Source organism: Pelodiscus sinensis, chromosome 14 (genome assembly GCF_049634645.1).
Source record: "Pelodiscus sinensis isolate JC-2024 chromosome 14, ASM4963464v1, whole genome shotgun sequence".
NCBI classification, from domain to species: Eukaryota; Metazoa; Chordata; order Testudines; family Trionychidae; genus Pelodiscus; species Pelodiscus sinensis.
In genome coordinates, this window is record NC_134724.1 from 34,827,278 (window position 1) to 34,849,898 (window position 22,621).

At 46.0% G+C, this 22,621-nt stretch overlaps 1 protein-coding gene across 9 annotated transcripts in view; it reads right to left on the reverse strand.

The window, feature by feature from the left end:
* Positions 1–14,530: 14,530 nt before the first annotated feature.
* PPCDC (phosphopantothenoylcysteine decarboxylase) overlaps positions 14,531–22,621 on the reverse strand; it is a 42,133-nt gene continuing 34,042 nt past the window's right edge. For 7 of the 9 annotated variants that reach the window (XM_075897411.1, XM_075897409.1, XM_014575116.3 and 4 more), the window contains one exon: positions 21,271–21,548. In XM_075897411.1, coding sequence (XP_075753526.1) covers positions 21,457–21,548 — 92 coding nt within the window. In that variant the 3' untranslated portion in view covers positions 21,271–21,456. Of the gene's footprint in view, positions 14,994–20,428; positions 20,820–21,270; positions 21,549–22,621 lie in introns of those variants that run through there. The other 2 variants (XR_332275.4, XR_332276.4) reach the window with 2 other exon arrangements.

Genomic DNA, 22,621 nt, shown 5'->3' on the forward strand with positions numbered 1-22,621 from the left:
CCGGGTAGTGGAGCCTGGGCCAAAAAGCCCCTTCTTTGCCAAGAATACTCTCCCAGAAGCATATGTTCTGATGCCATTTTTTACATTCTGATGGATTTTCCTTTAGTAGCTGAACATTCTTAGTTTACCTGATTGATGTGTGAAGGTATAATTGCTTGCAGCTGAGAGGACTGACAGTTCAAGATATTTTTAGTGGGTCCTTCTTCCACCCATAATCATTCTTCCCTGTTGATTCCCCAATAGGAAACATCTGCCATAACATCCCTCATCAGTTTCCCATATGCTTATGTAAGCATGCTATAGATGTTGAGATGGTTCCCATTAATATCTAGAGTTCAATAGACATTTAGGTGCCAAGAATAGAGATAGCTTAATACATATGTAACTGCAGGCAGAACAGAACCTAGGACCTCAGTGTAGGAGCCTCTACAGCTTGAGCTATAAAGCCAGCTGGCTTTCTGCTTAGGCTGAGGAGCTCACTGGTTCTTATCTCTCGCTGTAAGCGCTGCTATACAGGACAGTGAACACCCACTAGCTGTGTACGTTACACATAGAATTCCCAAATAGGGTTACCTACAGGGTAAGGGCCAGCACGCTAGGCCTTACAATTCAAACACATTATTTTCTTAATATCAAAGATTCTAAAGAATAGAAAAATCAAATACATAAAAAGAAAAGGACTAAAAGACTTAATCCCAGCGGGTACTAGCAAGCTCAACACCACTTTCTGGATCCCTTACAGCAGTAGTTCTCAATAAACAAGGGGAATGTGTACTCTGGGGCTACGTCTACACTGGCAGCTTCTTGCACAAGAACTGTTTTGCGGAAGAGTTTGTGCGCAAAAAGTCTTCCACAAGAGTGCGTCTACACTGGCATGTGCTTTTGTGCAAGAGATGTGCTTTTGCGCAAGAGCGTCCATGGCAGTGTTGATGCTCTCTTGTGCAAGAAAGCTCTGTTGGCCATTTTAGCCATAGGAGTTTTTTGCGCAAGAAATTCATGTTGCCCGTCTACACTGTCCTCTTGCGCAATAGGGCTTATTCCTCGTGGGGAGAGGAATAACTCTTCCGGAAGAAGCCCTGTTTTCCTACGCTAGACTGTAAATTTACTTGCACAAGAACGCGCGTGCAAGAACTGTTCTTGGACAAGAAGCCGCCAGCGTAGACATAGCCTGGGGGTATACAGAGGTTTTCCAGGGGGTATATCAAATCTAGATATTTGCCAATATTCACAATAGGCTACATAAAAGCATGAGCGCCATCAATACAAACTACAGTTTCATACAGACAATGACTTGTTTCTTCTGCTCTATATGCTATACATGGAAATGTAAGTACAATATTTATATAAATTAAATCAGTATAAGACAATTGTATGGTAAAAATGAGAAAGTCAGCAATTTCTCATTAGTAGTGTGATATGGCACATTTATCTCTGATTGTGTATGCAAGTGGTGTATGTGGGGTACTTGGGGGTATGCAAGACAAATCAGATTTCTGCAAGGGGTAGTCTGGAAAGGCTGAGAGCCACTGTCAGAGCAACTCTGCCTCAGGAATTGACTCTAATCAGAAACCAAGGCAGAGAACAAACTTCTGTTGCTTGCATAGTTTCTGTGTTATACAGTACTGCCACTACACAGAATCCTGCACAACAACATCTAACAACATAGCGTATCTTCCCAAGACTGTACATTTGCTCTCACACTAAGAAAAATAAGTTGGAAGACTGTATGTAACAGCACCACCTGGTGACGCGAATATGATTAACCTGTGTCGCTGGCTTTTACAAGAATTACACCTTGAATTAGAATGTCTGCATGTCAAGCAGCGGTGTGATTTCCAGCTGGAGAAGATATACTTGTGCTAGCTCTAACTGAGCTAGAGTGCTAAAATTAAGAGTGTAGCCAAGGCAGCATAAGCCCCAGGAGAGGCTAGCGACCCCAAGCATGTGCGTATGGTCTTAAATAGGATTGTACTCAGGGCAGCTACCTGCCCTGCTGTTCATGCCACACACCTACAGTATTTTTAGGTGAAGTAGCATAGATATGTCTTCTCCAGCTAAGAATAACCCCTTCCAGCCCAAACCATAGACATCCCCTAGTGCCCACAATCAGCTCAGACATCTAAGGATTGTAACGTGACAGCATTATACACACTGCAGCCTTGTTGGGGAACACAGTGCAAACCAAAGAGATGGAACCTTCACCTAAAAGCTTTCAGCTGTCCCCACCCCAGTCATTCTTGATATTTTCAAAGACATGGTTACAACCTGGAGTCCAAACAAGCGGAAGATTTTTAATTAACTCATGCAGGGCTGCTCTTAGAGTTGCATGGACAATAATAAAGCAGCAGCAATGGCTAGGTCAGCCCTAGAAATGACTTGATATCCTGGTGCTGCTCAATTTCTCCATCTCTATGACGAGTTTCACTTTTAAGGATAAGGTTCTGTTTTCTGTTCTTCCAGTTTTAATGTCCTTTGTATAGCAGACACTTCTCTTTGCATCCGGCCAAACTGTGCCTCTTGAAACACTCAAGAGATGATTTTTCTTAAGTGCAGAATCAGTTTAATAATTTAGAAGGGTGCCATGATCGATTTTGATGGCATTCACCAGGGTTATAATGTTTGAGGCATATAATCCAGAAAGACTTTAGCCACAGAAAAAAAACACATAGAAAAATATTTTGGAAGCTAACACGCATGGAGACCAGTGTTGCCTGTAAGCTGAGCACTTGGGGAGCCACCCAGGAGAGATTCAGGTGCCATCCAGTTCAGTGGTTCCCAACCTTTTTTATACTGCAGATCAATAAACCCATTCACAAACTTTTGGTGGACTGGTAATATTTTGTATATTTGCATATTCATTATGCAAATGACAAATATGCAAATATACAAATAAAATGTTACCAGTCTGTCAAAATCCCCGCCCCACAAGGAACAACTGGCTTCAGCTCCAGTAGCTGCCATATGGCAGGTAACTGACCCAGATGAAGCCAGCTGTTGGCAGCAGCTCTGGGGCTGGAGTATACCCGGGCCTCAGAGTGCCTCAGTGCAAGCCCTAACCCCTAGAACCACTCTGCCCCTCAGTGCCAGACACTAACCCCAGAGTCCACTGCACCCCCCATGCAGCATCCCACCCTCAGAGCCCCCCAGTACCAGCCCCCCATGTCAAATGCCTCAGTGCCAGGCCCCTACCCCTTAGAGCCCCCACCACCAGACCCCCCCAGTGCCAGTCTCCCGTTTCCAGAGCCCCACTGCACCCAACCCTTCCAGAGCTTTCCCCAGTCCCCAATATTAGCCCTGCCCCCAGAGCCCTCACCTCTTACAGCGCCCCACCCCCAGACTCCCACCAACCCCTCAACTAGCCCTGAACTGCCTCCCAGCAGCCAGCTGAGCGTGGCTGCCCTAAGGCTGCCGTGCCAGGCTCCATGCAGCAAACTGCTCTTCCACATCCAGGAGGCAACCCTGCCACAGCCCCGTGCGAGTTGGCTGAGAGGTGGGCAGGACATGCCTCTTCCAACAGCTGCAGCAGGAGGGGAGGCGCTGGGTGGCGTACCCCAGCTCCAGCCCCCAAGCTACCACTGCCCAGCAGCTAGCGGTTCATGGCCCAGACTGGTGGATGGGAACCTCTGGCCCAACAGATTAACAGAGCACCCACATCCTACAGCTGGCAGCATGTGTTTCAACTGGTGGTGCACAACTGTACATGCCTTGTGCACATCAAATTTCTTCTGCCTATAGATGGAAAAACATAGAGGGAACACTGATGGAGAACCTTGATATATATATTTTTTTTGTTCTGCACTAAATAGAGGAAGTCCACAAATTATAAATGGGTCATGTTCCAAAAATTCGTTTGTAAGTCAGTTGTTTGGAACTCAGAATGCGGTTTCCCACAGAAACAGTTATACACGGTAGGCAGGTTCCCAGGCTAGCCCACAAAAGCCTATTTAACCCATCATGTAGCTGAAATACTGTAGATCTACAATGAAAACAGTAGAAATAGTTTCTTTAACCTTGAATGCTGAAGCCTGGGGAAAGGCAGCATTAGTTAGGGGATGAGGATGAAGCTAGATATCTTGAAGGGGACTTTTGGGTTTCCCCCGGCCATTACATCCCTCTCCCCCCACAACCCTGTCCTCCCCTCTCCATTCCCAACTCTCTGTTGCCCCAAACTCCTCGCCCCCATGGGCTGCACTCAACCCCAGTCACCGGGGGCAGCAAGGAGCACATGCACAGGCCAGAGGACTCCAGAGGAGCAGGGGGCAGCCATGCAGCTGGAGAGAAGCAGCCGTTTCCCCTTCAAAGCCCTGCTTCTCTCTAGCTGATGGCTGTGCAACCGCCCCTTGCTCCTCTGGAGTCCTCTGGCTAGCACTTGTGCTGCTCGCCACCATCTGTGTGCCTCTTGCCTGCTCCCCTGTGGCTAGGGCCATCCTTACCCATGCTCAGAATACACAGCTGAGTAGGGCATCCAAAAATTTGGGACACCACTGGGGCTTAATGTCCACCCTCTCTTCCTATCCCTGTTCTGTGGCTCTGCTTCCTCTGGAGAGGATCTAGTTAACTTAAACATGAAAAAGCCTGCTGGAACGATTAACAGAACATCCCATTTGTGAAAGAGCCATTCAAGAGGTAATGAAGCCATTTAATAGGCATTTGCCAACCCCAGGCACATACTGTCAGTTTCTTAATTTACTGTGGGAGTCGACAGGACCTTAGTTTAAAATTTGCTTTAAAAATATTTCAATAGTGTGTTGCTGAAGATCACAAAATCACATCTTTAAAATTATCCCCCAGGGTGCTGTTGAGCAGAGTTTAACAGTACTGCGTAGGGCCCCATAAAGCTGTAGGATGTGCCTGCCCATGGCTTCAGGTGAGCTTTTGTATGTACAGATAGATGTTCATAACTCAGATGTTTGTAACTAATAGAATCACAGAACCATAGAGCTGGAAGAGACCTCAGAACGTCATCAAGTCCAGCCCCCTGCTCTAGGCAGGACCAATCCCAACTAATCAACCCGGCCAGGGCTTTGTCAAGCCGAGACTTAAACACCTCTAGGGATGTAGACTCCACTAGTTCCCTAGGTAACCCATTCCAGTGCTTCCCCACCCTCCTAGGCTGTGTCTAGACTGGCATGATTTTCTGGAAATGCTTTTAACAGAAAAGTTTTCCGTTAAAAGCATTTTCGGAACAGAGCGTCTAGATTGGCACGGATGCTTTTCCGCAAAAGCACTTTTTGCAGAAAAGCGTCCGTGCCAATCTAGACGCGCTTTTCCGCAAAAAAGCCCCGATCGCCATTTTCGCAATCGGGGCTTTTTTGCGGAAAACAAATCTGAGCTGTCTACACTGGCCCTTTTTGCGCAAAAGTTTTGCGCAAAAGGACTTTTGCCCGAACGGGAGCAGCATAGTATTTCCGCAAGAACACTGACAATCTTACATGAGACCGTCAGTGCTTTTGCAGAAATTCAAGCGGCCAGTGTAGACAGCTGGCAAGTTTTTCCAGAAAAGCGGCTGATTTTTCGAAAAAACTGGCTAGTCTAGACAAAGCCCTAGTGAAATAGTTTTTCCTAATATCCAACCTGGACCTCTCCCACCACAACTTGAGACCATTGCTCTTTGTTCTGTCATCTGTCACTACTGAAAACAGCCTCTCTCCATCCAACTCAGGGAGTGCCTGGAGTGGTAACTCCTTGTTTTAGTCTAATTTGGAGAACAAACCTTTGTTTGAGGAATAATGTCATCGAGAATAGACATTATGGATCTCCCAACTCTGCCCTGATAGCTATGTTCAGGCACTTGTTTTCTTGGCGAATGTTGACAATTCTAAGTTCATAGAATCCTAGGGCTGGAAGAGACCTCAGGAGGTCATCAAGTCCAGCCCCCTGCCCAAAGCAGGACCAACCCAACTCAATCATCCCAGCCAGGGCTTTGTCAAGCCAGGAATTAAAAAAAAAAAAAAAAAGTTCTCCAGTTTTGGCAACTGCAGAAATTCAGAGGCCCAACTGCCTGGATATTCCAAAAATGGCCAATTTTACCAAGGTCTCAGGTTATTTTTCAGACATTTGAAATGATACCTGGTGGTGTTTTTGTGCTACCAGTTTAGTCATTGTGAAAAAGGTACGATGATGCCTGAAGTAATGACTCATTATTTAGTAACATCATTTACATCTGAAGAAGTGGGTTGCGCCCACGAAAGCTCACGATACCATCTACATGTTTTGTTGGTCTTTAAGGTGCTGCTAGACTATTCGTTGATTTTGAAGTTTTTCCAGTTACAGACATACTCGGCTACCCCTCTGAATCATTTATATCATCAGTCATATGTAAATCTGGTCTCTGTTCAATTGGTTCACCACAAATGAATATTTAAATCAGAGCTCATTTGCGGACAGCTTCTTATCTTGCTTACTACCTTGTGCTCTTTTGTTAATATAAGTAAGTGCAATTAGAGAGGTTTTGTAGTTATAGACAGTTGTGACAGAGGCCCACTGGCAAAGGATTCCCTGTTCTTTGTCATCAGCTCTCACCTCAGACCTGACAGGCTCATCCCACCAAACATGGTATTTATCCCTAAGGAATATCCCATAATGGGTCTACAGAAAGCTCATAGCTTGTCAAGACTCATAATTGTTGTGAGACGTATGTATGAGCAATACTTAAAGGGCAATGTGTTTATATTGAAAATATGCTTATGGAAGTTGGGAGTAAAAATTTAAAAAATTAGCCACCAGGATATCTTCGACTGCCTATTCCAGCAAGGGGGTACTATCGCCCAGCTCTGTCTGACCCATGATGCAATGCCAGGTGCTACAATTTAGCATTGCCCATATTGACACATATTTTCAATGGGAAACTATCAGAAATAAGGGCTGTTAAATCACTTAGAAGCTAAAAAAGAATCTTTGCAACAAAACAGGGACACACCCTGTCTACAACTAGAAACAAAAGATTGTTCTCAGTGCAACAATGAGGGGAAGAGTATCCTGCACCCATTCATTGAGGAAACCCCTTGAAAAGTTATCAGGAGCATTCATTAATGCTTGGGTGCTATTTTGTCTGAAATCAGCCAGTTTTGAAAATGACTAAATTTGCGGGGAGCAGAGGGAGGGGGCGCGATTTTATTTTATTAGATAGGAAAGGATACCCAAGTTGGCATTTTATGTTTTATATTGTAACAGCTTGTTTCCACCTCTCTACATTTAACGCTTGATTCTTTCTTAAGTAACCCTTAGCTTGGTTTATTCCAAGTGCCCCAAAGTACTGTGTGGCTTCCAGGAACAGTAGGGTAAAGGTAGACTGGGTGACACAGAACCTGTGGGTGCAGAGAATCTCGAATTTCTGGGAGCAGGGCCTGGATACCAGAGCGGAACAACTGAAAGGGATTCTGGGATTGAGAGCACCACTCACCACTATGCTGGTGCCTTTTCCTGGTCTCTCTGGGGATTAGCTCACCAGGTTGACACGCCTTCCCAGAGGTGCATGCTGCCACTCTCTTCCTCTGGTCTCTAGCTGCTCTCTCATTCCAGGGACTACAGTGTCCTCTTCAGAACTCTGGCCAGGTGACTCAGCATCCTCCTCTTCAGGGGTGCATCAAAGTCTTCCTTGCAGCATTCCTGAGCAGTCTTCCCAGTCAATGCCTCAGGTGTCACTCCTTCTGGGAACCCAGGCCCACGCTCCACTCAACTCAGCAATTCTGGGGTTTTCTCTCCAAGCCCTTGCTGCTCCCTCCCTGGACTGCTTCCTCCAACTCCTACCTCCCCTCCCTTTTTCTGGGAGTACCAGATCCAAACCCTCTTCCCTCCTCCAATGGAGGGACTGCCACTTACACATCTCCAAACACTCCTCCCTCTCCTGCAGGGAATGACTGCTCTTTCCCTGCAGCCGTCCCTGTCTGATGCCAGCTTCCTGGCTTTTTAGGCCCCACCTGTTCCTGCACAGCTGAACCTGTTTGCAATCAATTCTCTGCTCCCGAGGTGTTTCTGCAGGTGCCGCCTGTGGAGTTAATAGGCCTCTGTGGCCATCTTAATCCCTTCCTGTCCTGGATGGGGTGACACCCCATCATAGGGTGCACTGATTGGTAACCTGACAGGTGAAGGAAGGGCAGGCATAAGCCCAGAGGAGAGTGCTGCTGAGCAGCTGAAGGGCTGGCAGTATCAGGAAGCTGACACCCAGTTACCCCAAGTTTCCCTCTGGCTAAAAGCTGGAGTAGCAAAGTGACCCACAGTCCTGAGAATGTCACAACAATCATTGCGAGTGGGCCCTGAAGTGGGAGAGGATTTTTAACTCCAATACACCAAGGCTGTGTCTAGACTGGCAAGTTTTTCCGCAAAATCATCTGCTTTTGCGGAAAAACTTGCCAGCTGTCTACACTGGCCGCTTGAATTTCCGCAAAAGCACTGACGATCTCATGCTGCTCCCATTCGGGCAAAAGTCTTTTTCCAAAAAACTTTTGTGCAAAAGGGCCAGTGTAGACAGCTCAGATTTGTTTTCCGCAAAAAGCCCCGATCGCAAAAATGGCGATCAGGGCTTTTTTTGCGCAAAAGCGCGTCTAGATTGGCCATGGACGCTTTTCCGCAAAAAGTGCTTTTGCGGAAAAGCGTCCTGCCAATCTAGATGCACTTTTCCGAAAATGCTTTTAACGGAAAACTTTTCCGTTAAAAGCATTTCCGGAAAATCATGCCAGTGTAAACGTAGCCCAATTGCAGTGGAACTTCAGATGACAGACTTTGAATGTGCGTATCATCTGTTAGGCTGGTTGATGTGCCAGAAGCGCTCAGAAATTCCCCACTAGTTTGGACCAGCATTACTGCTACGCATGGCTGTTCAAGGCTACCAACTTGACAACACAAAATTACCCTTTGTCTTGTGATTCCTCAAAACAACAGTTCCGCTTCCACACTTCAGGTCCTATAAATATGCTGTTCCCAAGGGCCAGGTTCTGAGCCCCTTATGCAGGTTGAGTAGCATCTTTCCTCCAATCTGAGCGAAGCCACCAGAATTGGACACCGGATGAGATTCATTCCCCATTGACTAGTTCATTGTCTCTGTTGAACTTTTCTTGCTGTAGTCAGCATGGTTTTCCTATTACAGGGCAGGTATCTTGTTGTGACTCTGATGTTCTGTATATGAAGTATGGTTTTCTCTCTCCAAGGGTTCATCACATGACGGACTATGGCAGAATAAACTATTCCCGAATAGCTCCCCATGTGAACACTTATTCCAGAATAAGAATGTCCAGATGGGGCAGTGTGATGAGGCAGATCCCTATACCAGTTAGGAAGGGATTAAAGAGCTCCTCTGGTCAGAATTAGCCCCCATACTCCACTCCACCATGCTTATGAGGCTCATCAAGCCTGTGAAGGAATAGGCTCTTAAAACAAGCATCCCAGTTCAGCAAGGATGGCACAAGGAAGCAGAACTAGAATTCCCAGCCCCAGGAAAAACTTACTAAGATCCTGGCAGTAAACTGGGAGCAAGTGTATGGTAATTTATGCCCATGTTAAGGCCCCTTTGAATTGCCAGAGTGGAGTAGAGGGGTCTTAATATAAATGAGAATGTGGCCCTTATTCCCTGTCTGTGCTTGGGGTCAAGAACACCAGACATGGATGTGTATTGTGGGCAAGCGCTCTGTTTCTCGCTTCCACGAGCCTGCACCAAGGCACACTTCTGTAAAAGACTTCACGCCCAGCCTTCCTCTCCAAACTAGCTCTCACAGTGGAAATATTTCTGTGAACAAAGTTACTTTTTTGTGTAAAAAGCTAATTCAGTAGGAAGCCCAGAGGGAAGAGTATAAAAACATGACCATCTCCATTGCAGATTGATGTTATCACAATCTGACGCTCAAGGGCAGGAGATTTTTGTTTTGACCATAATTACCATTCTTAAGTGGTTGCCAGACACACCCTGGGAGTGTGATTCCACAACAACAATGCATGTCCTGTCACGCTTTGCTGCTCTAGTGAATCAGAGGCAGGATAACTTCTATCTGATGGGACAGTCTTCCCATGTCCCTTCCTGTTTCCATTCAAGCGACCATTACCTTCACACCTTTGAGCTGCCCGTCTTTACAGTATAGCAGCTACTGGTCCTTGCAGCCAACAACCACCTACCAGTTTGCACAGTAGATTCAGACTTCCACCTTCTCCCACTGCCTTTCCAGTTTTCCCCTGGTATGAGCGTTAATAACTTCAGAGCTTTGATGTCATCTCCTAGGACGGCACCCTCCACCCACCCTGTCCCTCTTCAGGGATGCCTCTCACGAGCATTTTTTCAATCAAGAGGTGTAGCAGTGTCTAGACTCAGAGCTTGGAACAATGGAAGTGATTCCTGCAGAACACGGTAAAGAACATGGTTATTTCCTTACTCCCAAGGTCCCATTCTGGAGCTGAGAGACCTCAACCAGTACCTAGGACCATTGACATCCCACATGGTCTCCCTAGCCTCAGATAGATCCTCGAGACTGGTACGTTGCCCTCAATCTTCATCTCCATCTTCAAGGGTCACAGGAGCTTCCTTCGCTTCACGGTGGGCCAGGAGCACTACCAGTTTGTGATTCTTCTTTGGTCTATCAGCAACTCCCAGGGTTTTCACCAAATGCATGTTGGTGGCTTACCTCTGGCTTCAGGGCATCCAGATCTTCCTGTATCTTGATGACAGGCTGGTCAAGGGCAGTTCCAGGTGTAGAGTCAAGTCACATTCCTGCTGTCACATTCTATGCTCTAGGCCTGCTAGTAAATGACAGAAAATCCTCGTTAATACTGGTACACAGGATAGAATTAATTGCGGTAGTATTAGACACCACGACTGCCAGGATATTCCTCCCCAGGCAGCGGTTTAGAGCCCAGCCAGACTTCATTGATGGGATCTTGGGGAACCCTCCAGGTTCCCCATAACAACAGCCAGGATGTGCCTGTGTCTCCTGGAACACATGGCGATGCGTACTTCTGTTGTCTCCCATGCCAGACTTCATACGTCTTCTCTGCAAACGTGGCTGGTCTCGGTCTTCTCCCAGACCAGAGGTCACTTGGACAAAGTTCTCTCCATCCCCAAAACTGTACTAACCTCCCTTCGGTGGTGGACCAATTTGCTGAAGGCCCTCCAAGGGGTCCCATTCCAGAGTCACCCTCCCACCACCAAGCTGTGCCGGATTCATTGGACCTCAGCTAGGGAGTCCATCTCAGGGATGTCATAGCTCAGGGCCTTTGGTTTCTAGAGGAGATGGTACTACATATCAACTACCTACCAGAGCTGTGCGTCTTGCTTACGTGGCCTTCTGCTCCTATCTGACAGGCAGGGCGGAATTACAGACAAGGCAGCCTCAATGTTCCACATCCACAGGCAGTTGGGAGCCTGTTCTTTGGCCCTCAAGCTATAGGACTTCTGTATCCAATGCAATATTGACCTCTAAGCTTGTCAGCTCCTGGGCGCACAGAACCCTCTCATGGATCACTTGAGACTTCTCTTCTCACTACAAGTGGACACTGCACACTGAGGTGGCCCACATGATGTTCCAGGCAAAGTGGTCCGAGTCCTTACAGATAATGCAGCCTTGACGTTTTATATCAACAGACAGAGGGGAGTCCGTTCTGTGACCCTCCGCCAGAATGGTGGAGGGGGGGGCTGTCCCAGGCCCTGTTCCCCCTAGGGATGGCCTTGGCTATGGACTGCCAAGATGCCACAAGGAGTAGCTAGACTGTTGCAGAAGGAGTCCCTTAAAAGGGGGATCCCAAATTGTGACACGACCGGAAGGCTGTACTATGAAGCAGAGGCAGTGACTGTAACTGCAGTGGGTCTGTAGGCAGAGATGAGAAAAGGAGAACCACCACCACACAACACACCTGCTGAACAGAGTTTAATTTCTGAGACGTCCAGCGGAAAGCGTCAGTGTGGTGAGCGACTCCATTCTGTTAAAAATTCATATAATATTACCTGAGGATTTTTTTGCCCAGTATTCTTCCTACCCCTTAAAGTTCTATTTCTGGAGAATCAAAGTATCCATATGAATTCCAACAAATATCACGGAATACTTAGTGGTGATGAAAGCGAACAGTACTTGTAAAGATACACCACACACCACAGAAATCTTTGGTTCTGGAAAATATTCAGTCAGATTTATAAGTGTACAGCGGGCACTATACAGTTCTTAGCAGCAACCAAGGCTCCAGCACTAGAGAACGTTCTAGTAGTATTCTCTGTTGGAGTGCTCTGTCGGTCTCTCCATCAACCACATAGTTCCAAGTTGGGCTCGTCATAGGCCTTGTGTCTGGGGATTCAAAGTCAACAGACAGCCACTCTATCTCTGCCTTCCACCTTGGGGGCAGTTTTTCTTCCCTTGGCTCACAGATGATGAATTCACAACAGGCAGCAATAGGCATTGGGATATCCCCACTCAGATTCAGAGGAGTAAGTAAACAATTCCAGTGTCCCTTCAATGTACCAAAAGCACATTAGACTGTCATTCTGCACCTGTTAAACTGATTGCTGAATCTTTCCTTGGGGCTGCAGAGGTGGCCAGTGAATGGAGCCAGGAGAGCAAGGAATACGTTGGGTCCCCCAGAATCAGTATTGCCTGTGAGAACCCGTCAGTAAGGAAAGACTCTTCCTGCTTGTAGCTTTCTGAACAATTCTGTGTTCTTAAAGATGCAAGTGTCATGCACCTTCCCTGACCAGCTCACATTGATATAGGTGAAGCGTTCCAGTGATCCACCAAAGCTTGCATAACCATAGTACTTTCCGTTGAGTGCTTTGTGACAAGGAGGGCTGATATCAAAATAGAGATTTCTACCTGTTCCCTGCAATTTGGGAACCCCATTGCTGCAACTCCATCCACTATTTCCTGCATATTGTCAAGAGCCACAGTCCTATGTAGCAGGGGACAGTTAATGACCCTACACATCTGCATGACAACAGCCCGCACTGTAGATTTTGCAACTCTTAAATGATTTCCCACTGACCAGTAGCAATTCAACTGTCCTATTACAATCCCCTTTATAAAATATTTGTGAAGTCTCAGTGCCAGCATTACATCCTTTTGATTTCAATGATTCCATGTCATTATGGAGCTACTGGAAGATTTACCCAGTGTTGCTCAGGTCTCTTACTCAATTTTTGTTTTTCTTCAGTTAAATCATTGCTCTGGAGTGGGGCTGGGGATGAGGGCTTCAGGATGCAGGTTGCACCAAGGAGAGAGGAGTTCTCCAGCCTCCTCTAACCATAGCAGTTTGGAGGCAGGTGAGAAGCACCTCGCAATAGCCACTGCAACACCAGCATACACAGCTGGGGGAGGGGTATGTCCCCAGCTGGTGCAGATCCCCTGCGCTCCTCAGAGTGATGAATGCAGCAAACCGTGCACTTGCCCTTTACGCTTCCTGACAAAAGGGAACAAAGAGCACTGTTCCCTTAAAATCGGGGTGGAAAGAGCTTCACCACCACCCCACATACACCCTCTCTAAAGGGTGCCGGGTAGTGGGGTGGGAAGACTTGAGGCTGGAGCAGTCCCATGGAATGTGTGCGCCCTCAGCCAGCCCCTTTTACATGCCTGGTGATTCTGTCTCTTACATATGGTTTTATGAGAAACAATCCCATTCCAGGCACAACCCATCTTCCTGGCACAGCCAAACCCTTACTTTGCTTTAAGTTATAAGAGGACACTAGATACCTAATTTGGTGGTCCTAGCTCTTACTGTTTAGGAGGAGTTCTTGAACAGACAGACACATGGACAGACAGGCACACAAACTCTCTCAAATATATACTATAAGATATAAGGACACTCTTCTTGAATCCTCTAGCTAAACCATTCTATAGGATGAGTGTTTTGTTTTTTGCTGCTCTACCACAATGATGGATCACTGTCAAATAAACAATGAGGCTGTCTCTAGACTGGCCACTTTTTCCGGAAAAGCTTTTGTGGAGAAACTTGCCAGCTGTCTACACTGGCTGCTTGAATTTCCGCAAAAGCACTGACGATCTCATGTAAGATTATCAGTGTTTTTGCGGAAATACTATGCTGCTCCCGTTCGGGCAAAAGTCTTTTTCTGAAAAACTTTTGCGCAAAAGGGGCAGTGTAGACAGCAGAGATTTGTTTTCCGCAAAAAAGTCCCGACTGCGAAAATGGCGATCGGGGCTTTTTTGCGGAAAAGCGCGTCTAGATTGGCCACGGACGCTTTTCCGTAAAAAGTGCTTTTGCGGAAAAGCGTCCTGCCAATCTAGACGCACTTTTCCGAAAATGCTTTTAACTGAAAACTTTTCTGTTAAAAGCATTTCCGGAAAATCATACCAATCTAGACGTAGCCTAACAGAGAAGCAGCAATAAGTAAAAGAATCTGTTATTTCTGTGTGTGGCTGCATTGTAAAAGAACACAAATCTTTGGGACTTTACATCTGGCCATGAGAGCTGGATGATCCTGCTTCTCAATACTCAGTGCAGTACAGATCACAAGACAACTATAGTGAAACCTTTGTTAACCAGAAAACTTTGTTAACCGGCATTGCCCCCAGCCACAATACTGTCACATCTTCGTGCGCACAGGCCTGGCTTGGTTTACCATGATTGGCTTAACAATTTTTTATTTAAGAAGTATTAATCATCTTTAACTCAAAATAGAAATGTGAGACCACACTACAAAACTACCAGTATTAAAAACTTGAGTTTTACTATTATTGTCCATTGGTCTTTCCTCGGTTGATGTGGCCCTCAGATAACTGGAATGCCCGAATCCCCGAGCGTGCCGGATAACAGTACATTTACTGTACATTGCTGGTTAATTATATTCAGCTTTGCCTGTATCGGATATGTAACATGTTGCCACAAAAGACTATGGTAGGGAGAGGTGTTATTCTCAGTCATCACCAACAGCATATCACCAGCAGTGAGTGCATCTTCCGAAAGTCACAGCCTGGTCAGAGTTATAGGGAAAGCCTTTGCACATCCCCCGTGATGTTGAAATCTCTCTGCATCTTGCCGAGGTTCCTGCTGCTATAGTCTGCAAAATCTGCTCCCTTCAAAAAGAAAAAAAACACCTTACTTCCTGTTGCAAAGAGCTTTCGAAGATGTAAGCCACACCACTTCCCTGGCTTGCAGAAAGGCGTCTCCAGCCCAACAGCTGCAAAAGTGTGAACCCTGCCACCTGCTTCAGCGAGGTGTTAACCCCAGGGCCTATGCACACAAACTTCTGGAGTCAGGGCTCAAAAAAAGATATTTCACACTATTTACTATGGTGACAAGCACAAATCTCTGTATAAAAAAAGCAGAGGGGAAATATTTAAGATCATATTCATCCCTGGTAACTCTACCAGACACCATAGTGACCCATGGACAGGTAGATCAATCCTTATATAAGATGACCTGCAAAGAAAAAAGGACGGGGTTTTTGAAATGGTTCATGTTGTAATACAAGGTGTGAATATGGAAGATTTATTTGCGGCTTATTTTTCTTTCACTTCAGTAGTATCAGAACTATCACAGCTTGAGTTTGCTTAGGTTTGATGGAGGTCACTTTGGAGGTTTTTCACCTTGCTTTAGAAGTTATTTGCTAAAACGTGCTAAAAGCCTCGTGTAAACTAGATAGTGCACCTGTGAGCTTGTGTGCACTGGAAAATGACCTCAAGTTGTAACTCCAGCATTGTACCTAACTTGTATCCTGTCCACACTGGAAAACATTTAATTCCAGCAAGGTGGTGGCATTTTTATCTGGAGTTGGCTGGCCTGAGGAAGGATACAGACTAGAGTCTGAGACGGCACTATTCTCAGGAGCTTAGCATCACCACTCAGTAGTGCAGACACAGGATAATTCCATCTGATTGTTTCCAAAGCATTCCCATGATTGCTACCACTGCTCAGAAAGAACAGAAAAGTTCTTCCACCATGTACTAGGAAAAAACTCACAGAGGAGCAGCTTAGCACAGCACAAAAAACTAGGGGATGTAGGGCTGGCCTTACCAGGAGGCAAACTGAGGCAGCCCCCTCAGATGCCAGACTGTGGGGGGGGGCACCACTAGGACCCAGAGTGTAGAAAATTGTGTCTGCTGCTGGTGCATATGTATTCTGTCTGCTCTAGATGCACAGAGATGGTGGAGTGCCATGAGAGGAATAGAACAGGAAGAATTGAGACCATTCAAAGTTTTGGCCCAAGCGAGAGGACATGGGGGCGTCATTTGAGTTCCCCGCATCAGGTGCCAAAATAGTGGGCCAGCCCTGAGGGGATGTGCACTCGGAAATTTTCATACCCCATGCAAGTGACTGTAGCACCAGTGGGGGGGCAGCAACTCAAGGGTCATTGCAGTGTGATCACTTAGGCCAGGTCAACACTAAAAGTGAAGTTGACTCACCTACTTCCCTCAGGGGTGTGAAAATTCCACAACCCGGAGCAACGCAGTTAAACTGACCTAAGTCCCATTGTAGACCAAGCTTCTTGGGGTGGGTTGGAGTCGGGACCAAATTACCTAGCACAGTGGGAGAAACCCTACCCTCAGTGGAGTTAATGTTCATACTGGAGTGCTGCAGCTGAGCTGCTGTAATGTTTCCAATGTAGATGTAGATAAGGTTACAATCTAGCTTGACTGATGCTAGCTTGAGAGAAGTAACTCAAGTGTAGATAACTCGAGCCATGGTCTTTAACATGAATTAAACTGGATGAATTTCTAGACTTTAACTCACTTCTTTAGTTGCAATTGTCTGTTCAGACATTAGCTAACCTTCCAAATCCTAATCTAGATAAAGGCCCTAGATATGGATCTTGAATTTTCTTGGCCTGTAAAAAAAAGGGGGTGGGATGGGTATGGGACTGAGTCTTTAACAAAGAGAGCTTTAGTTCCAATTATTTATCCAAGCATTTGAGTTAAACACGTGTTGGGCAGACACAAATTCTAAAGAAAGAATGTTAAGAACACACTCTTATTTAATCAGGTTCCACTTGCATGCGGTCTGTGATGCCACATTCATACTAACCCTCCAGTTATCCTGAGATATTTTCAGGAAAAATAGGGCAGAGACGACCAGAATTTATAATGCCAAAACACAAAGCAAACCACCAGCCCAAACATTTCAGGTCCTCCATACACCCGAAAGGGGCAAAAGTTGAGTTTTCCTTCTTTGTTTCAGAGTTCATCTTTATGAGGCATCCCTCATTTGATGCATCACCTGTTTTAGCCTTAAGGGGTTAGCCAAAATTTAGGCTAATGCTGTTTCATTTAGTAAGGAAAACTTCTGGTGGAGCAGGTAGGTATCTTTGATGCAGTCTTGTTTATTTACAAAGAAAGTAAAAAGTCCAGTTTCTCTGAGCACAGGAAGAATAAAAAAGCAGGATAGGGATGTTAAATTTAGATTAACTAATCTAACAGTCGATGGGATTTCCATCAATTACTCAATTAGTCAATAAGGGCACCTCCACTTTTGGACACCTACCAGGCTCTTGCTACAGTTTAAAATGCAGAAGCCCCGCACTCCCTATGGAGCCTCAGGCTTTGAAATGTACAAGAGGCCCACTAGGGCCCCAGTCCCCACTCACGCTGTTTCCAGTTGTGCCTCTATCTCCCCTGCCCCTCCGGAGATAGTGCTGGGAGGAACCAGCTTTTAAGCCAACTCCCCCAAACACCAGTTCCTGCTCCCCGCCTTGCTGCTTCCCTGATAGAGGGAAGGGGGAGAAGTGACTAGTCTCATCACTAGTTGACCAGTTGCTTACATCCCTACAGCAGGACACACTTTCTTTGAACACAGCTTCAAGCCCCTTTCTAGCCAGAACTCATCCCAAAAACATTTTTTGTTTTTCTCCTCAGGTCTACACCACCAAGGCTTCTGTTGTCATGTCTGATGCTACCTTGTTGCCAGTTCTCTGTGTTTCACTGGTCTTTCTGCCTCTCTCTCACAGACACACAAACACTCAGCAAAACCCAAATGTGCCTTTTTTGGGTGGTGCCATGTTCCTGTGTTTTTGGATGGGGGTTGTTATTGTTTCAGCTATGTGGTTCAATAAAGGAGGGAAACTCTCTCTTACCTTTATCTCAAATGAAAACTGGCTGTTACACCCACTGGTTTCAAAGAAGTTTAAAATAACCCACACTAACACCATGACCCATATCCAATAAGAAGCTGTTCTAACAAGTGTCCACTCAGGTTTCCAAGCACTGATCACACAGTGGCACACTGTCTGATCAAGTAAAAGAGAGTGGGGGGTCCTTTAAGACAAAGCTCCATCCTTTATTTTTCTGGCCATTCTCCTTTACTTCCATGAAATGGTCCTCTCACGACCTGCTCATATTTCCTTGAATTCTACTTCAAGTCATTGGAGATTATGACAATGGAATTAAATTACCACTCTTGGTCCTGAAATTGTAAAACTTCTTACTCAATGATCTGTAAATTCTTTGCAAACACATACATTAGCCTCCAAGATAGTTTGTTTTATTTCCAGTTGGTTTTCACAGCAGAGAAAACTGCAGCACAAAAAGGGTACTTAGCATTTCCAGTTCCACAGACAGGAACAGAACCCAAGAATCTCAATTCCTCTTCCACTGTAGCTATAATCAGAACACATTCACTCTTCAAAGGTCCTGTAGTCACTCAGGCTCCGTTTACACTGCACACTTATTTTGGAATAAGCTATTCCAGAAGAAATACTCCAAAATAGCTTATCATATATATAGTAGCCCAGTGTCTGAGTCTAACACCGAAATGCTGGCTGTTCCCTCTGAGGGGCGCTGTTGCCTGAAATGCTGGCTGTTCCCTCTGGGCAGCCCATGCTGCATGGGGAATGCGGGGCCCAAACGGCGCAGTAGTCAGCCGAGCACCACGGTGGGAAGGGAAGGGGGGGGCGGTGATGTGCAGAGTGACTGCGGCTCCAGGCCCCGCACCCTGGCTGTGAACATCACTGTCCTGCCCCCCTTCAACTCCCGCCATGGCGCTCAGCTGACTTCTGTGCCGCTCAGACGGGCCGCCGCATGGGAGCAAGTGACGCAAGCGACCGTTTGGGCTCCGCACTCCCCCGAGTGAGAGGCAGGATGGGGAGGAGAAGATAAAGAGAGAGACAGAGAGAAAGGCAGGAGACGGAGAAGAGCTGAGAGAGAGCGGGGGGGGGGGGGGAGGCAGTAGGAGGAGGAGAGAGAGAGAGAGAGAGAGACAGAGCGAGAGACTGGAGGCTCAGGAGAGAAAACCGACATGGAGTAGAGACCTGAAAAACGGGCTATTTGGCTAGTTTTGAAATAGCACATATACAGTACAGGGAAGCCTTGAAATTAGTCCACGGCAGGCCCCCTTAATGTGCACGCACTACCTCGATTTAGAACAGGAAGCACTGGGAGTAATTATTTTGAATGGCCTGTGGGAGGAACTATTTTGAAATAGCAGTAGTGGAGTGTCCACACTACTGATATTCCGAAATAGCTATTTCGGAAGAAGTATTAGTCCTTGTGAAAATGAGGTTTACAAAATCCGGACTAAGCAGCTTGTTATTTCAATATTATTTCAAAACAGAATTGCTGTGTAGACACTTGCAAAGTTATTTCGAAATAACATTCATTATTCTGAAATAACACTGCTGTGTAGACGAAACCTCAGTGAGGGCCTGATCCAAAGTCCAGTGCAGTCAATGGAAATCTTTTCTAGCAATTTCAATGGGCTTGGGATCAGGCCCTGTGTCAGCATCACAAAGCTATTCTAATAGACTAATCGTAGGAGACTTTGACCATGAACATGGAGAAACCCTACAGGTCTGTCACCATCACAATACAGCATTGTTAGAGGCAGGCCACTGCTTGAGGCTGGATAGAGGACTAGAAGCCACCAGGCCACTGCTATAAAACCAGGATTCTTACTGCTATTGTGCAAAAGGATCGCCCAGCCAAAAATCCCTGCTACCCTTAAGGCTGTGACACTAGACACTCTTCTGTCCTTATCCCCTGCAGTTCTGGGCCCCCATAGGGCCAGCTCCACATCAGTAAAGAAGCCAAAGAGGGAAAGTTCAGAAGCTTTTTATTTGTATAGAATCGATAAGGACACCAAACACTCCATGATAACCTTTCCCTTGTGCTAAGGAGCTCAAAGGTTGCCTAATACGTAGGGTGTAGGTTCTGTACAGAAGGCCTTATATTTGTGTGTAACTAGTTAAAAATAAACTCTAGGATCTATAAACAAAACCTGTGCTCTGCAGACTGCAGCACCCTCCCCCATCCACTCCCTTCCTTCCTTTTTGGGTGAAAGGATCACATTTCAAAGGAGGAGGAGCTGTGGGGCTCTCCTAAGGTGTAACCCCTGATGTCCATGGTCAGGTTTTCCCATCTTCCTCTTGTCACTCTTTAATTTTTCAAATTCAAAAGGAGCATCAAAGTCTTTTCGAGACAGCTTCCCCAGGCTTTTTAGAGTGGCCAAATGTGCTGATGTCAAGACCTTCAACACTCTGCCAGGCAGAGCCGAAAGTTCATTTTGGTTTACATTTGCCGTCTGCATTTCTACACATCAATGGATACAAAAGGGCAAAGGTCAACACAAGGCCCTCTGTGCTCTTTCAATGGATTTTTTTTCTCCTGTGATCGTAAAAAACAACATTCAAGTAATACAGAAAATACGTATCATGCACCAAAAACATGCATGACTGAGTCAAACAACCTTCAAACAATGAATTGCAGCCTTTGCTCATTACGGTTTCTTAGGGAAATATTGATAATAAGCGTCCTGCAGGAAAGGTGGAGACTAGAGGAGCTGTTTTAAGAGCTTTCCAGAGCCGGTACTTTTAGAACATTCATTATCGTGACTTCTAGTGGGTGAGGCTGGGAGCATTCCCATAACTAATATTTTTACACCATCCTCTTCTCTGATTCCTCTTGATGCTGGACCTAGAGCAATTTAGAAATTCTCTTTTCAGTCTGTCAAAAACTATCCCATGTAAAATACTCAAGATCAAATGGCCCTGTAGGGTGCAAATGTCTCTTTATACCAGTGGTCCCCAACCTTTTGAGGTTGTCGGGCGCCAGGGGGAGTGGCCGTTCGCCCGCCAGGCGCCAGGGGGCGGGGACACTTGCGTGCCCGGGGGCGGCCCCCCCCATAGCCGCATGCCCGGGGCCAGGGCCCCCCATAGCCACGCGCCCGGGGCCGGCACTCCCCGCAAGCGCCGCGCCATGTGCCCGGGGCCAGGCCAGCCCCGAGCACCTGGCGGGCGCATGCAAATGCCCCCGCGGGCGCCCGCGGGCACCGTGTTGGGGACCACGGCTTTATACAGATGTTCGGATGTGAACTGTGGTTAAGCTACAGCAGAGGCCCTTCACATACATGTACACAGAAACTTAAGCAGTTTCGGAAGATCTCTAATTATATCAGAGGTTTCAATATCAGAGCAGCTGATGGCACTGGAACCCAAACATCTTATTCTTTCAGCTGATGGCAATGTTCTTGGATGCACATACCATCTCAGGTCCCTTTTGCTCTCATCCTCACACTGATAAACTGTCACGGGGGTGGGATGGGGGATTTACATCAAGAAATCAGCTGCTTTGGCAAGTCCCGCTCTGAAAGGATCGCCTTCACCTTCTCCACAATGGTCCATACTTCCGCCATGGCACCTCGACCTGGAGAGCAAAGTGACACAGACAGTAAAACTCAGGTCCCAGAAGGCTGCATGCTGATCATTGATATACCACAAGTCCAGCTGAAATTTGGCCTTCCCATCCACACAACAGTGCAATGTGCCAGTGCATTTTCTAAGCAGTGTGTTACAGCGAGTTAGACCAGATATGCTGGCAGGACGCAAGGCTACAGTGAAGACCGGCTTCCACTGACAAATTCCAAGGGGACAGTCACTGCCACAAATTGTGTATCCTCATGGGTAGCCCACATGATTTCCACAGTGACCTGAACTCCAGAAAGCAACTATGTTCCAAATGGGCAGAGGAAAAATACCCCAAACAAGCCACACAAACTCCTCAGTTCGCTAGGGTCTAAATGGAGTGTGTGTTCTGGTTAAATGTCAATTGTCTGATTACAAAAGTTGAGTGGAAATGACCAAAACAAATTAATGTGAGTCAAATGTTTTCATTTCACTTTATTTTGCAATCCAGGTTTTTTTTTGTGAATTCTCTGCAAAATGGGCATTTTCTCTGTGTCAAAAACACGAACACTTTGAACGTTTGTTTGCTTTCAATGCACAAAGAAATGAAGACTATTTGAAAATTGTCCTGACTTTACTTTGGCTTGTATCCTGAACTAATTCTTGGAAATGTAACAAGAACAAAAATGTAAAAACTCATCCTTTGGGATTAGTTACTTGCCAGATGTGCACAAATCTTTCAATGGAGATGTTGCATTCACTCCTGAAGTCTTTTTCCACAGATTCATAACTTTCAAAAATTTTCAGGCCCGAAGGGATCATTGGGCAATCTAGTCTGACCTGCTGTCAAACACAGGCCATAGAATTTTATCCTGAATTTAAAGAAGTAACTTGTGTTTGGCTAAAGCATATCTTCCAGAAAGGCTCCAGTCTTTGTGTGAGGACTTCAAAGCTAGAGAATCCATCCCTTTCCTTAGTAATTTATTCCAAAGGTTAATCACTTTCACTGTTAAAAAAGTATGTCTTATTTCTAATTTACAATTTAATTATCCAATTTCTATGTGTTACCTAGTTCCCAATTAGAAATTAGTTACC